Source organism: Apostichopus japonicus, chromosome 11 (genome assembly GCF_037975245.1).
Source record: "Apostichopus japonicus isolate 1M-3 chromosome 11, ASM3797524v1, whole genome shotgun sequence".
In the NCBI taxonomy this organism is placed as follows: domain Eukaryota; kingdom Metazoa; phylum Echinodermata; class Holothuroidea; order Aspidochirotida; family Stichopodidae; genus Apostichopus; species Apostichopus japonicus.
In genome coordinates this window covers 13,122,831-13,139,660 of record NC_092571.1, presented here as the reverse complement: position 1 = coordinate 13,139,660, position 16,830 = coordinate 13,122,831, and the positions used below count along the sequence as shown (strand labels likewise).

At 37.5% G+C, this 16,830-nt stretch overlaps 2 protein-coding genes across 2 annotated transcripts in view; one reads left to right on the top strand and one right to left on the bottom strand.

Moving 5' to 3' along the window:
• Positions 1-10,832, top strand: part of LOC139975909 (solute carrier family 22 member 13-like) — a 25,203-nt gene extending 14,371 nt beyond the window's left edge. Inside the window, exons 8-10 of the mRNA XM_071984197.1 lie at positions 614-722; positions 2,601-2,810; positions 3,554-10,832. Coding sequence (XP_071840298.1) covers positions 614-722; positions 2,601-2,810; positions 3,554-3,644 — 410 coding nt within the window. The 3' untranslated portion in view covers positions 3,645-10,832. The remainder of the gene's footprint in view (positions 1-613; positions 723-2,600; positions 2,811-3,553) is intronic.
• On the bottom strand, positions 10,437-16,830 carry LOC139975910 (uncharacterized). The gene is made up of 6 exons (XM_071984198.1): positions 16,633-16,830; positions 15,493-15,669; positions 14,613-14,753; positions 13,088-13,198; positions 11,816-12,081; positions 10,437-10,877 (listed from the first exon to the last, which is right to left on the bottom strand). The coding sequence occupies exons 1-6, from the start codon at positions 16,717-16,719 to the stop codon at positions 10,862-10,864; spliced, it is 798 nt and encodes a 265-aa protein (XP_071840299.1). The 5' UTR covers positions 16,720-16,830; the 3' UTR covers positions 10,437-10,861.

Here is a 16,830-nt window from a genome sequence, read left to right as displayed (position 1 = left end):
CACCCCACACTGCGCCTTCTTTGAAGTCCAGTGCACGTTTCTATATCTGATAGTATTTCATCGAATAGCAAGATCCTTCGATGTCCCAGCGCCGTCGGTTGGATCACATAACAGGTATAGCAATCTATTCCTTAACCCCCCCCACACCCAACCCCACACCCCACACTGCGCCTTCTTTGAAGTCCAGTGCACGTTTCTATATCTGATAGTATTTCATCGAATAGCAAGATCCTTCGATGTCCCAGCGCCGTCGGTTGGATCACATAACAGGTATAGCAATCTATTCCTTAACCCCCCCCCCCCCACACCCAACCCCACACCCCACACTGCGCCTTCTTTGAAGTCCAGTGCACGTTTCTATATCTGATAGTATTTCATCGAATAGCAAGATCCTTCGATGTCCCAGCGTCGTCGGTTGGATCACATAACGTGTAGCAATCTACTCGTTAGCCCTCCCGTGTGTGGATCCATCGTTTTCCTTCAGGTCTATGACTGTATTCAGAGGATCACAAACGTACTATGGGGTATAAACAGTGAAATCTTTATTGGGCATTGTTTTAACAATAATGTATGTATTTATTTGGTCGTTTGTTTGTTTGTTTTCTATCCACAGCAATTGGTATTCCTAGAGCATTGGTGGCTATGGGTGGAAAATTCTTCATCACCATGTCCTTTTCTATTGTCTCTACTTGGTCCGCTGAGTTGATACCGACTCCTCTCAGGTGAAATATTTATATATGACATACTGTCTTAATATCCGTTCATCACACCAATTCCGTCGGTCAAGTTAATTACGAATGGACGAGAACGTCTTCTTGTGTCCATAGTCATGGAGTAACCATAGACATGTTTGGCGTAACAGAGGGTGGACAAGGGAGAAATAACTCCCCGGGCATGGGGACAAATTCCTATTTTGGTTGGATATTCAACCTCTTTAATACCACTTTTCAAATATCTCCATAGTATGACAACATAGGGTAACTGGTTCAACTTATTGACGGTTCAAATTACGAAACCTTATGACAAGTAGCAGAGCTGTTCTAGAGGGACCTGTCATGTGGTATGACTAGTCCTGCTGACTTCATGATAGGGATCAGTGGGTTATGGCAAAGGTTCAATCTAATATCGCTAGGGTGCCGTAAACCTTTCTTAAAAAGAACACATCCAACTCATGTCAATGTATATATATATATATGCATATATGTATATATATATATATACATAAATATACACAAATATAAATAAATTGTACACACATATATATATATATATATATATATATATATATATATATATCGAACTAGTATTGTTTGATACAGGTGACAAACGCCTACAGTGGAATTACGATCTTCCTTACCGGTTTCGAACCTCTGGACATACAATCAGCGTCCATAGCCTAGTGGTTAGGGTATCCGCGTACAGAGCGGAAGGCCCGTGGTTCGAATCCCGGTGGAGGCTGAAAGTTTTTTCACTGTTCTGGATTTTCCAACTCATTACGATTTTCATTTATATACATTCATTTGCCTTTGTCGTTTACCTCCATTGCATTAACATAAAGTCTGTTCAAAGTATCTCTTTCGAGATCCGGCTTTAGGAATCACAAACGATTTCGAGTTGGTTAGCATCATGTTTGATCTCTAGAGTAAGGCAAAATATGTCACCAAAAACAGAACTAGTATTGTTCGATACAGGTGACAAACGCCTACAGTGGAATTACGATCTTCCTTACCGGTTTCGAACCTCTGGACATACAATCAGCGTCCATAGCCTAGTGGTTAGGGTGTCCGCGTATAGAGCGGAAGGCCCGTGGTTCGAATCCCGGTGGAGGCTGAAAGTTTTTTCACTGTTCTGGATTTTCCAACTCATTACGATTTTCATTTATATATATATATATATATATATATCCAATTATATCCAAATCTATACATATAGAATCCAAAATTGTTTGTTTAACCTACACTGGAGAAAGCACTCAACCAAAGTGAGCAGGTAATGAAGCAAAACTATATCAAGTAAATTTAAAGGCATATTTTATTAAAAACTAATATGTTTCGTATAGATGGACGAGTCCACCTACACTCCTCAGTCTCACAAAATGCGTACTGATCAAGAGTACTTTATACCCTTAACACATAATTTACGCCCTTAAAAATGTTGGAAGATGCCCGCCAATACGTGCTTTACCTGCTGGCTAAAACGCGCTTCAAACAGTCTGAACACTCACGTCAGGTTAAGATATGCATAAATACGCACATGGAGGCTCCAACTAGACAATGTCAAAAGATAAAGCAGGAAGTAGGTTTAAAGGTAAGCAGTATATATGGATTTAAAAAGAAACTGTCCTAGAGGAACCTGCCATGCGGTATTACTAGTCCCGCTGACTTCGTTTTATGGATTATTGGGTTATAGCAAAAGTAATATCACTAGGGTGTCCTAAACCTGCAATTGATAAGATGCCTGACCATTATTTGTCTTTGTATCATATTTGGTGGCATTATTTTTCTCTATTAGGTTTCTAAAACATTGTTAATAATATGTTAAAAGTTAAAACGGCCATCTTCCGAATCCAACCTTCTCTCTTCCCACTCTTCTCTCTCAAGGAGTAGCGGAATTGGTCTCTTTTCTCTCACATCTCGTATCGGGGGAATCCTTGCGCCTTTAATCTTACTCCTGGACCAGGTCTGGACTAGCCTTCCGGTTCTCGTCTTTGGGTCATTTTCCATAACTGCTGGTCTTCTCTGCCTGCTGATGCCAGAGACAAAGGGACAACCCCTTCCAGCCTCTGTAGACGATACCAAGTCGCTTTACAAGTAAGTTGTGAAAACATTTATCGGTTATATGATTCCAAGCAGGTTTTCAAGTTTGGTCGCTCCATTACGACAACTTTTACCGCCCAATTGAAAGTTTCTGAGTACAAAAGAACTACAAAGAGCATTTGATTTAACTGGAACAACCGCATATAGATGTTTCACTATATATATATATATATATATATATATATATATATATATATATATATATATATATATATATATATATATATATATATATATATATATATATATATATATATATATATATATATATATATGAATGTTAATAAGCCAATAATTACCGACATTATTCGAGTCTAAACATTTTGTCGCCCGGACACATCACACATAAAATGCAAAACTTGAAATTTGTTAATTTGAATTTGTTTTCAATTTGATTGAAGTTTTTCTTTATTATTAGATATAAAACTTGATTGGTTAGGCCAATTATTTATCTTAGAAATTGACTTATAATACTACCACCCTCCTCCTATCAAAGCTTTTTAGATAATAAATGGTAGTTGTATGGTAGCTGCCAACATGACAATTAATCCACACTTCTATAGAACTCATATTTCAGTATTTAATTCCTAACTCTAGATGGCTGTTACAGGTAAACCCAGGACTAAATACTCTCCCTCCACTACATCCCCCCCCCTCACCGTTCTACCACCCCACCACATCCAGTTATTTTACCACCTATACTCATTCACCTTCTTTGGTGTTATTCTCACCGACAGGAAGACCCATCAAGCCGACAATGATGATGCTGAAAACTATAAAGACAATTACAAGCCTTCAGACGTTTCCGAGAAGCCAGCGTTAGCCTAAATGACGGAGAAATATACCATTCTCGTCGTAGCGTTTTTTCTCTCCATTACGTTGAAGGTACTATACTTTATGGAGGTGGGTGTGTGATGACGTAAATCGACTATCCTTTAAAGGCATATCATTAATTTTCTATACCCAAACTTAATTGTTCATTTAAACATCTGCGGCTCATCAATATAAGTGGCTGGACTACTTAGTCTAACAGACAGCCCATTAGATCAGTTGTTCAGAAGCAACATAAACGCAACAGGGAAAACATGGGAGTTGCAGTAGTACATCAATCGAAGAGATAAGGTGTTGAATGTTATATACGGGTGTTCTGTTGGTCCATATGAATTCATAAGAACATGATTTGGTAGAGTGATTATAATCATAGGCGTAGGAGCCTCATTTGATTTGGGGGGGCTGTAACGACTTGCCCGAAAAATATAACCAATATTTTTCGCGCGCTCAGCGCGCGTTCTACATGTTAATTTGCATATCATACAGGCATTTATCAGTTATTACATCACCTGCCAATAACATAAAATCATTTTCCGTGTTATTACCCTTCCATATTGGTTAGAATTATTGGGGAAGTCGTTACAACAATAATGATAATAGTTTAACCATTGAAAAACACATTGCAAATTCTTCTTCTATCAATAGGTGCCAGTGGCGGAGCTAGGGGTATTGGTCGGGGGGGGGGGTATGGTCTGTAGTGGTGCTTTTGACACTATCTAAGCGGAGCGCCACCACAGGTTGGCACGGAGCGTACAGAATTTTTTTGAGTAAAGATACTCCCTAGATCGCCGGAAATGACCCTTTCCGGTCCTTGCTAATTTGCAGATAAACGAAGAATAAATAGGTGTCATCGCCATTTGTCAGAAAAGTGCACCAACAAAATGTGACAAATGTCAATAGGTATTTGAGAGCGCAATACAAAAGTCAATAATCGCGAATAAGTAAAAAGTGGTAAAAAACTGAAAGGGCGCCAGCAGTCCATTTGAGTCCGTCAGGGGGGCATCCGCCCCCTCTGACTGTATGGACGCTCCGCCACTGGTAGGTGCCCGCAAAATTCTCAGCATATTGCCCAAATTTTCCCCCAAAAAATTGAAAAAAATGCAAATTATTATTCTTTCAGTAGATGCCCGAAAAATTCTCAGCATATTGCCCGAATTTTCACCAAAAAAATTGGTTGGGGGGCTGCAGCCCCCCCCCCCAGCCCCCCGCCTCCTACGCCTATGATTATAATCATGAAACAATGGATTTAATTAAGGCCTGCACCGAGGAGGGCCGATATGCACCATCGACTTACCCTTGAAGGAGCATTCAAGAGATATCTCATATTTGAACGGTGATTATCGTGATAACCAGCACAGCTATAGAAACGTTACTAGCTCTCAAATGTTACATCTATAATTGAACTATGAACATATCAAGACGAAACTGCTGTCGAAAGCCATCCTTTATAAGAAAAACGAAGTCAAAGATATAGCAAACAAAAATATTTATAATACAGAGCAAGTAAAAACAAACACATTGGTCCTACCTACATTATGATATTTTCTTTCATTGTGGAAACAGAAAATTGTGAGGTTCATTCATTTTATTTGGATCTGTACAGCGTGCCATAATCGGTGACGTCATTCGTGGGATAACCCGGTGGCGACAAATTGCGGGATTTCAAAGTGTGATAAATCGACCAATTTTAAGCATACAACTGAAATTTTAAAATAATAATAATGATAAATAAATAATAATAATAACTTTAAATGTTCGACGCATACAATAAATTTGGTCATATTTAAAGTGGTCGAACTACAATATACCTCAAAAATTTGGTGACTTAACATGGAATGACCGCTTTTCACTTTTAAGCTATCACATAGGAATTTGATTTTAAACACTAAGTTATCTTTAGAAAGAGCTGGGAGAAATTTGACGTAACAGGTGTAGATAATAGTAACTGCATGGTCTTCGATCTGGTTGTAAACGTATATGAATTAGACATGGCTGTAGGAAAGACACTTTGGTATGTGGCATCCATAACAACTCCCTGGTGGCATTGTGCTATATAGCACTTATAAAATATTTTATAAGTTGAAAGGATAGTCCAGTGTAAAATTAACTTTTTTTTTTTTAAATGAAAGACGAATATAAACAAAGCACTAGGCTGGTGAAATTTGCATGAAATTCATTCATTGCATTTTCGAGATATTGTTAGTTTATACCATATAAACGAACTTGAAGCAAACAGGTGTGATATGATGTTCCACACTGACAGAAAACGATGTATTTTTCTTTACTATTCTTCACTTTAATGTTTTGAACTTGGATTGGCGCTGTCCCCACTTTGCTCCAGTTGATGCAATATTGCTAAATGAATTTTCTAAATATTCTCTCAATTACTAAAGCTTACGCAATGTTTATTATTGTAACGTTTGGTCGTGGTTTATAAACAATATATATCATACTTATTAAAGTTCTCATTTTTCGGTATTTTAGTCATTTAATACATCATAATTATATTACATGTCATATAACTATTTGCTTCATTTGGTTACATACGATAAACAAATCTGACCGTTAGAATAACTTATTCTTCTCCATTCTTTGTTGTCGCTTATCAAAATTGCTGATACTGCAGAGGGGCCTAGTCCCCCCCCCCCCCCCGGTGGAGCCTCCTAATGAAAGCTACCTGATACTGCCATTTACAGTAGTCTGAGTTCGCAAAATAAAACCCACAGTAAACTTTCTCTTTCACATTCCCAAGTGCTCACTGAATTATTGTCAATAACAAAAGTGACCGTTTTAATGTTTGTGAGTGTGTTAGAGCCATTTAAGCACAATTTTAGGCACAAAATGATGACACGCGCCCTCACTTGTTGTTTTCACTTTGAATTCCAAACTTTAGTGAGTCGTAAATACCTTGGTGTACACGAACATCAAGTATGATGTGTTCAGAATCTGAAATTAAACACTACCACTCATTAAGAACTATCATCCTTTATAACAAACGAATTATGACTAGAATCATAGAGGATCAACACTACCGCTATTAATTTAAAGAGTGTGAAGACTCGCGCAAAAAGAAACGTCTAATGCCGGTAATTTGACCTAGTTTCGGATGAGATGTAACAGAAGTGTTAAACGCCACCATCGATCCCAGAAAATACACACACAGCTTGCCACCGTCGGTAATTAGACACTAGCTATAGTGTACAGTCAGTACATACAGCTGCGATCAATACCCACAACACAGTATACAAACGAAACAGCGATGGAAATCTCAGGTCCAGCTAAAGATATCAAGGTATCACGTTTCATTACTGTCTGCATTTTGTAGCGACACGAACAAAACGTGACTTGCAAGCAACAGAAAGTCAACTTTTTCAGATGGCCATACGCGGTTTGGGCAGTCTTCAATGCCTTTACAACTTAATGTATCTTCCAGACACGTCGACCCTTACTCACAAATACTCGCCCTCACATTCTCAAAGCCCACTCTAGGTATAAATCAACACACGGCTCATCGTACAATCATCACATCAACATTTACATCAACACATCACACACCCAAACATATTACAATAACCAAAGCTTAAGATCCCGACTGCTGAAATTCCTTATTACGACTTAATTTTCACGCTAACTCATCAAGCATTAACATCAAATAACCTCATAGACTAGCAAACACAAAACGTTATCATAACATTTTTAAAGGAGCCTCTAAAATATGTTTTTATAACGTTAAATGTGGTGTTATAAAAACGTCGGCATAAAGTTTTTATGAGATATTAATGTTATATTAATGTTTTAACGAAAACATGTTTTGAAATAATAGCCTGAAAACGTTTTCGTGACATATTTATTACACCACAAATAACGTCATCAAAACAAAAGATGAAGCGTTTTAATAACGTTTTAAAAACGTTTTTGTATAGACTCAAATCAAATGTACCTATACACACACAGTGATTATGGGAATACTTTTGAAAAGTAAATGGGAGAAATTTTTAAGTGATAGGCTAGTATAAATCTCATCCCTTGTAGTGATGAGTTTAAAGAGTTTATCCAATGCAAACACTCTGCGCTCTCTTTATTTCACCTAAATATAAGAAGCTTACCTACAAATCAGCTTCAATTAGTTGCTTACATGGAGAGCCTTTCGTATATATTTGACATAACTCTCTTGACACAGATTAGTCACAGCAATCTTGATCACTTGAGTAATATTTTATCTGATTATCAGTTCGATTATACCTCATCTATGAGCATGCAGTGGCGGAGCCAGGGGTATTGGTCAGGGAGGGGCGAGAATGGTCTGTAGGGGCGCTTTCGACACTATCTAAGCGGAGCGCCACCACAGGTTGGCGCGTAGCGTACAGAAATATTTTGAGTAAAGATACTCCCTAGATCGCCGGAAATGACCCTTTCATGGCCTGGCTAATTTGCAGATAAACGAAGAATACATAGGTGTCATCGCCAAATCACACCAACAAAATGTGACAAATGTCAATAGGTAGATGAGAGCGCAATAAAAAAGTCAATAATCGCGCATAAGTAAAAAGTGGTAAAGAGCTGAAAAAAAGGCGCCGGCAGTCCATTTGAGTCTGTCAGGGGAGGCATCCGCCCCCCTGACTGTATGGACGCTCCGCCACTGTCTATGAAGTGGTGCTGGTATTTATTATAAATAAAACCTTTGTCTACGTCAGGCAAAAAAGCAAGTTATGATATCCCATATGAGTTGTATATGTGCGTGAATCGCCCTGCAGAGAAGATACCTGACTTGAATTTATTCACAATAACAGATCCTTTTGTGTTCAGCTTGTTACCGCCACCCTAAGGGAAACATTAAGCATGCACTTTGAAGTTGCTCTCGAAAGAAAGCCTGAAATCATCTTCTGTCACGCCTTCAAGAACTTTAGGGGTTAATTTTAACATTGATTTTCTTAACATTAGAACTGTCCAATCGTTAATGATTATGTTAGTGTGGTCTTGGTCATAATTTCCTACCTACAATATTAATCGACCAACTAGAAAAAGCGATTCTAGCTTTACGCTCATCGATAATATTTTTTTAATTTCAATTACTTCCCGACTTAATTCATTATACATATTTTAACTCGCAACTTCTACACTGAAATAAGTGTCATCTGCCAAATTTCTGTATCATGGAAGGAAACGATAAGCGATAGTTAATATAAAATGACTAATGATTATAATTTACAACCAACGTAATTTCAACCATGCCATATGTATATCATTGGATGTATCACAGGACACATAGCATTTACCACAAACATTTAATCTTCGTCGTGTTTTGCTTGAATTGGCCACAACAAGGACTCCGCCGTGTTGCATCTTAGGCTTCTGAATAAGTAATTTCAAAGCAGTTTGGCCTATATAACCAACAAAAACAGAATGTCATCTCATTCCCAACAAAGTTGGTTCTCACCATGACTCGAGTTGAATTATATTGTTTCCGATCCTAGCAATTGGATCTATAGCCTAGGCCTTTAGTTACTACTGTAGCTTTAATACCAATTTACAACGCTTACTTGACAGTGATATTAGTACTAGTACACTTGTAGCTAGGCTAGGCAACCAGAGGCTATATCTGTGTCACTGCCAGTGAAATGCCAAAGGATATGACTAAGTCTAGCGGTAATCTAATACTAATCGATGAAAACTTCGGTTACATCCTACGAGCTGTATTTGTGCAGTTAAATGCCGCATTTCATTATTTCTTGGCACCTTGAAAACGTCGTAACCATGCAGTCTACTTAGTTGCCATTTGTAACATTTTCCTAAAACAACCTTAAAATATAAGGTTCTTTTGAGATATAGAAGATGATGCAACTTTACATACATTGGTTGCAGGTATAGGGTGTAGAAGCGTTCGGTTGGTGGGGGGGTGGGCACGTGCCCCCTTTTTTTCCAAAATAGCAAATGTTCCCTACAGGCAAATAAAATGTGCCCCTTTGATGAAGAACTGTTTTTTGGATATCTTAAGCCTTTGTTAATTTTAATATTTTATTTTAATTATTTATTTTTAGTCTGTACATGCTATTTTTAAAATGCCATCCCATATCTTTGTGCAGCACAGTTAACAATAAACAATCTCAATAAATAGAATTGATAGCATACTTACAAATCATAAATATTTAAGTGATATGGTCGGTAAGTATCGGTTTATAGCATAACGCAGGGGTTGTTGTGGAATGAGAAAAGTGCCCCTCTGATGTTGTGCCCCCCCCCACTTTTTGGAAGCTTCCTACCCCCCTGGTTGCATGGGAGGGTCCAAAGGGAAGGGTGGTATTCCTTAGATCGTTGATGCCGAATGCCGCAAGAACGGGGGAGAAGGGTTTTGGGGGTCCTATAGTCCAGAAAAAAATATTATACCTGAAATGGTGCATTATGAGGCCATAAATTAAGTCCATAATTAGGTATATATACACGCTTTGTTGAGTCACTGCAAAGTTCACCTATATGCAACTAGCTATCCAACTGTCTGACTTTCTGTTCACTTTTGTTTCAAATCAATGTCATGCCAGATAAACATTGTGTAATATTGTGTGAATATTCACGTTGCAAACTCATTGCATAAATTAGAAATTTTCGAAATTCACTTTTTTCAAATGTTTTCAGTAACTTATTACAATTAAATTTGTTTTAATGTTCAGAAAAGCGCTTGCGTTTCCCTTTACTTTATATTTATCATTTTATTTTTTATTGCTTTATTTTTTATTTACTTATTTTGCTTACGTTTATCGCAAGCGAAATATAATAAAATATATCAAATTCAGGTTCGTGGTATAAAACAAACTTTATTAACTGTTTTTGTAGGGTTTTGTTATATTTTTTATGTAAAAAAAGAGAGTAAAACAATTCGGAATAAACAAATCAAAGCAAACTAAAGTAATCAAGCCAATAAAAGAAAACAAATGAAACTACATTAATAGTCATCAGAGAAGAGTTTTTCATGTCTCAACACTCTCCCCGCCGTTCAAGTGCAGACGACTTGTGCGGACGGTGTTTGTTCACAATGTACGAGAAATGTCCCTTCATGCCTTCTCTAAGACCTCCGCCACATGCATGCTCACACATTTCCGGTCTTATACACTTCCGGTCCCACACACTTCCGGTTGTACAATGCAGTCATGATGCTGGTATAATAGCGTGATTTAACGTAGTTTAATAAAACTTTGATTTGCTTCTGTGCGCTTCTTGTATTATTTCGACTTTGGTCTGTGTAAAGAAAAGATAAAAAGCTTTGATTCGTTAATAGCCAGCTGGGATCAGGCTCAACTGATACCGCAATAACATCACATTATTTCACTTCACCCGAGATATTATGCCACTGTTTCGTATTAACACTTAGTAACATGTTTTATGTTTGAAATCAATTGTAAACTATAGCTAGCAAGTAAGTGTCCTGGTTATTAACAACCATCCTTTCCCGTCCTAATATACATATATATGCGGAGAAGATTCAGCTTAAATTATTTTTGAATGAAGACTTTGAAATCCTAAATAATTATTGTGTTGATTTTGAAAGTAAGCAAACCATCTTTTTCACAGCCACCTGTAGTAAAGCATTTGTTACCCACCTGACATGGTTCGTTTGAAGAACAACAAGTTGATGGTATTATAGCATATAAAACGACTGTATTACCAGTTTAAGCTTGTTTGCTTAATAATAGTAGTAATTATTTGCAATGCGACCCGTGCATTCTGGGTGTTACTGGATAATTTTAGTCAACTTTGCAATGATGCTATCTTTAAACTTTTGTGCACCAAACCAACAGATCATGGAAAGTCGAGTTCACCTGCGCTGTTAATAATATATTTTACCGTTGCATAAGTTTGTAATGATGGGGGAGGGGGTGGGTAAATCCGAAATTAAAACGATAAAGTACACTGAAAAAAAAACACATCAGTGATTAAACATCGGGCATACAACCACATTTCCTATCATGTGAGAGTTTCCGTCCGTATGTACTTTGCAACTGCTACGCGTTCCATGCACAGTCGACCAAGCTCAACAAGATGCTTGATGATTGGTCACTCTACTGATAACGTTATCGTGACTCATGAACAATACTGTCTTCGAGTCACTGCAGGCCCTAACTCCATAAGCTATATTAGTCGTTGAATATGGCTCTTTACAAAAAAAATATGCTTACAGTGAAATAACAAATGTTCCTCCTGCTGCACTACCATCTAGGACTATAACGGCCGCTGTTGCCCCGGCTGGGACGGATATGCTGAGGGTCAAACCATCTCTTCTGTTACGTGAGTCTTCTGTAGTATGATCTGTCGCCAAGACCAGCCAATAAGACGACAGATCCTGACAAAGATCAGCGAAAAGTGGACCCGCGCTCACTTCAAGAAATCCGTCTGGAATGGCGCCATTCACTTGCATCGTAACTTCCTCTCTGATTGCCATAACCTATAAAATAGATGAATACTTAATAAGTAAATAAGTAAATATTGAAATGAACATGGCCCCAACGTATGATATATAAGGCCAGGAGAAGGTCGAGGGATGTTCCCAACCCATTCACAAGTAATTTCGTCCGCAATCATGCAAGTCTCTTTCCCAACACAATAGTATTACCGACTGTACCTCTGACTTTTCTTCACGGCTTTTTGGCTTTTATATAGATCTTGTGATTATTTGGAATTCTTTGAAACAGTATATACACAGTATCGCTCACTGACCTGAAAGGTATATTAAAAGTAGTAACTAAATTAATTTTCGCCAGTACGAATAAGCTACGTCATGATTAAGGACAAACGCTCTGGAAATAGCATTTCGAAAAACATAACAATGTGAGTTTATGGAAAATTTCAAAATCATGTACATCCAGCCTCTAAAAACATGAACATTTACACCTGATCAGAAGAAAGAAATGGTGGGTATGAATGTGTATTTTTTTTTTTAAATATATTTATTGTATTCATGACTGGTTAAATATTCACACTAAACCACAGCAAAGTTAGTAACCTATTCTTTGGTGGAGAAGAGGATGTGGGAGGGGGGCAACCATGCAGACATATTTTTTACACAGTTTCAAGACTTTGCATGATACCGGTACGTCTTTAAGTTATGCTTTAATTTTTACAGTTGCGGTATCAACAAACATAAGATAACTCTAAATTATATTATAATTAATTAAACTAAGATTCGTATAGATTTTTATAACCCGGGAATTTGCATTATAAATCACATTCTAAAAAGGCAAAAAATCAATTTGTTAAATAGAGTAGTTACTTCATTCTTTTCAATAAAATTTGACTAGTCCAGAAAATCATTTAAATAAACTCAAAAAACTGGTTGTCAAGGAAAGTTCTCTTGATGCTATGTTATTCGATTATTCTCGGATGTATTCGGGACAGTCACTTTACTTCGGATACTGGCCCGCGCTGGCCTACCTCGAAATTTCGAAACTCACCTCTTTATTCCGGGCCTTGAGCTGAAGATCACTAAGTTGAATTACGGGTAAGTCATAGGCATTCATGAAGAAACAGGCTGTCCCATTGCTGTCCTTTAAGGCTGCCAAACCCTTAAATATGGAAACAAAGTGGGTGAAGAAGATATTCGAGAAAAACAATATCGTTTGAACTTAAAAACGTTCAGTAATTACGCGAATGAAACACACAGAAAGTCAATTAACTTATCACGACTTGTTATTTATGTTGTTCTATGTTGCCGTTGATTATTAATTTATGGTAACATCGACAAAGTGCAATCAGAAGACGTTGTGAGAGAGAGTCTTTCCGACCATGTGGAAAACACAGCGGCCAGAGACGTAGCAGTACCCGAGTCCGGACTCTTACTCTATACGACTCCGGAACCAAAATCGAGAGTTTATCATATTCAACGAAATATAGGGGCTCTGAAATCTGATTTCGGGAACTCTCGTTGTTTCGAAATGGGGATATCTTAGTATATGAATTTTGTTTTTTGTCGAACATCGTATGCGGTCTCGTAATTGGACTGGGGCTGGAATCGGACGTAAACTCGGATCTAAAATGGACTCGCCTATATACGGTCCTGAACGCTAGCGCTTAAATTGATACTACGTAAGTGTCATGTGCATGTTCTCACTTTCAACAGAACGCAACACAATTTGGCCTCCCATAAATTTAATGTGTAGATAGGGAAAAGTGACCGTCATGGTCACTATTCTATCTTCAATTTCAATGTGTATAGTTGTGCACCATTAATGTTTCTGACTCTCTCTGCCTGGCACTGTTGTGACGCTTTACTTAAAATAGTGAAAACTGCTGTTGTTTTAGAATTTCCACAAAGGTTTTTTTTTCTCTTTCTTCTTCTTCTTCTTCTTCTTCTTCTCGGGGATTATTTTTACGGCATTCATTTATAAGAGGGTAAGTTTGCCAACCTCCTTCCAATACAGTGTCAGTCCAGTAGAGTGTTTTAAAAGCTAAATGAATGTGAATGATCAACCTTGGCAATATTTATCATCGTGGAAACTTTGAGAAAATTCGGACTTTTTTTTCTTAACCAAGATTCGAAATATACAAAAAATGAGAAATAAATAATACGTGTATGATATAAAGCTGAGATATTTGATGAAACCCTGCAGTACCGGTACATTGTTGCGTGCAAAATACTTTCAGTGCCAGAAATTTGACCTAATTACAAGATCACACACCATTTTCAATGATCAATCTTCTAATAATGTGAAAACTGGAACAGCTACACAAACATGAGCAACACTCATGATCCTCTCTTTTCTCTATGGTGGGGGAGAGGGGGAGAATTATAAAATATCAAGACTAAATTCCTGCCTAAAATTTCCTTTTAGTATGCATGCTACTGTACAAAAGACAACCAATCATGTCGAATGCCGACCACCCATCTATCGTTTCCAAATTTATTGTTTCACATGTTATCAAAACATGGTGGTTCAAAGATGCATACGGCGATTTGTAACTGCGATAACATAAACATACCTGGTTGAAATCATACATAGCTACACCTCCCTCTCGTCCGTTTTCACCAGTGTAGTGGAAAGTCACTATGTTCTGTCTATCGTCTGCGTGTACAGATTCTGTGCATTTCTCACCATCGATATCAATGCGGAGGTTAAAATTCTAAATCGCGAAAAAAATAAAATGATAATTTTCATTTAATGATTCATTAATGATTCAATTATTCTAATCACCTGTAAAAGCGATGTAAGGTTCAAGGCTTCAACCATTGGTATTCTCAGGAAAAGACCCTAAATCTGCTCGGTTATACGGATGCCCATAGTAACGTAGTAGATACAACTGTGCAGTTATAGAATTGTAGCGTATAAATTAGCCACTATAAGAAAACTTTCCCACGCACAATAACGATTTCAATAATAGTTTCAAATAGGTACTTATTGCGTGCTCTAATGACAGAAAAGTCGTAAATGAAATATTCATGGAAGGACAGACGACACATTCTATGTTAATGTATAATAGCTAATATTTACAAAGGTTAAAACTAACCAGATATCTTCGTAACACATAGGCGGATGTTTAATTATGTGTGAATATTTAATTCATTTTAAGTTTAAGTCAGAATTCCTTGGGTCCGAATGAAATTCTCTGGGCGACGAAATTTTCGGAGTCGAACAGATATTTTATTCATTTAACACCAACAATGTCAATACTCCAATACCGTATATATTCCCAGAAAATTGAGGAGTGTTGAATAAAACAATTAAAGTCTCAAGTGAGAAAAAAAATGTGGGGTGGTAGCAAAATGTTTGTTGAAGTGTGCGGAGCATGATTAACCTTTGTTGGACTTTCTAGCATATTCGTGGGCAACACTGGTCACCTATTTTAACGTCTTGTTGTTTACCTGTTTGGTTTGCATTGCTGAAGCCAATAACTCATAATCCACTTCGGAAAAGCCTGCGTCCCCGGTCATTGAGTATTGAGCTCCAGGAGAAAAGGAAACGTACAAGGCAAACGCCATCACGCCAAGCAGAGCGATGAATAATAACGTTGTTACGACAGGCCATTTTTGCGAGCGAGTCTATAAACAGTTTGTACACAAAAAGAAGAAAGAAAATGTTTTCATCATGTACGAGTAGATGGCAAAAGATAGCAACATAATACATGGAAATATCTTACTATAAGATTAAAATAGCAACACACATGCAGTCACAAAATATATAAATATGGTACGTCAATTTTACCTCAGCTTCATCGAACATCAGTTAGAACTTGAGCTAACTGGTACTGTTAGTAGATCATAGGTCTTAGTATACTAATATCAGTTACCTAGTCAGAGACCTTGTTCTAATAAAGTTATGCTATTATACCTAGTCTGAGAGATATTGTGAATATAAGGAGTGTTATAGTTCAGTGGTTGACGCCGGTGCCTTTCAATCATAAGGTCCCGAGTTCGCGTCACTTCAAGATTAATGTATGTCGTCCAGTTACACAGTTGTTGACAATTCATCATCATGGACGTTAAAATATGAATCTGAGAAACTGACTTCGGTCGACCGTAATTAAACACTAGTGTACAGTCAGTACATACAGCTGCGGTCAATACCCACAGCACAGTGTACAAACGATACAGCGATGGACATCTCAGGTCCAGCTAAAGATAACAAGGTATCACGTTTCATTACTGTCTGCATTTTGAAGCGACAAGAGAAAAACTTCACTTGCAAGCAACGGAAAGTTAACTTTTTAATAATGGCGGCACGCGGTTTGGTGCGAGTCTTCAATGCCTTTAAAGTTGGACAACAGTCCGTGACGCAAAATTAGCGTTTGAAAGTATTTACATTCCCAAAGTAGTAAAATACCATCACGCTTCCGCGTTTGCCTACTTAGAAGTAAATTATGCTAACCTATTATACTTATTAAGTATATTTATCGTTACAGAAATAAGTGTTTGAAAGTTTGTGCTTTCCACCATAGGGTATCACAGACTAGAAAATCACAAAGACCTACGTGTTTCACTTCAGTGAATTTCAGCAATACTTACATAAGGTACAGCTGGCACCAGTGTTTGTATAGGAACCACAGTTGAACCTTCCGATCCTTTCTCATTTATTCCTGTCTCTAACTTCATCTTTCTTTCCGTTTTTTTTTCCTTTCAATCAAAGCTCCCGAGAAATCAAAGTATACAGACTATACTGCGACAACATGCGATGATACCAGGCACTGCGTATAATAATGTGGC

What these genes read in the sequence shown, in the direction of transcription:
- LOC139975910 (XM_071984198.1), bottom strand. Translation starts at nt 16,719, where the DNA reads ATGAAGTTAGAGACAGGAATAAATGAGAAAGGATCGGAAGGTTCAACT. An exon ending in TGGTGCCAGCTGTACCTTAT is followed by an intron (nt 15,670 to 16,632) that starts GTAAGTATTGCT and finishes AACTGTTTATAG; the next exon opens with ACTCGCTCGCAAAAATGGCC. An exon ending in TCAAGGCCCGGAATAAAGAG is followed by an intron (nt 12,082 to 13,087) that starts GTGAGTTTCGAA and finishes TCTATTTTATAG; the next exon opens with GTTATGGCAATCAGAGAGGA.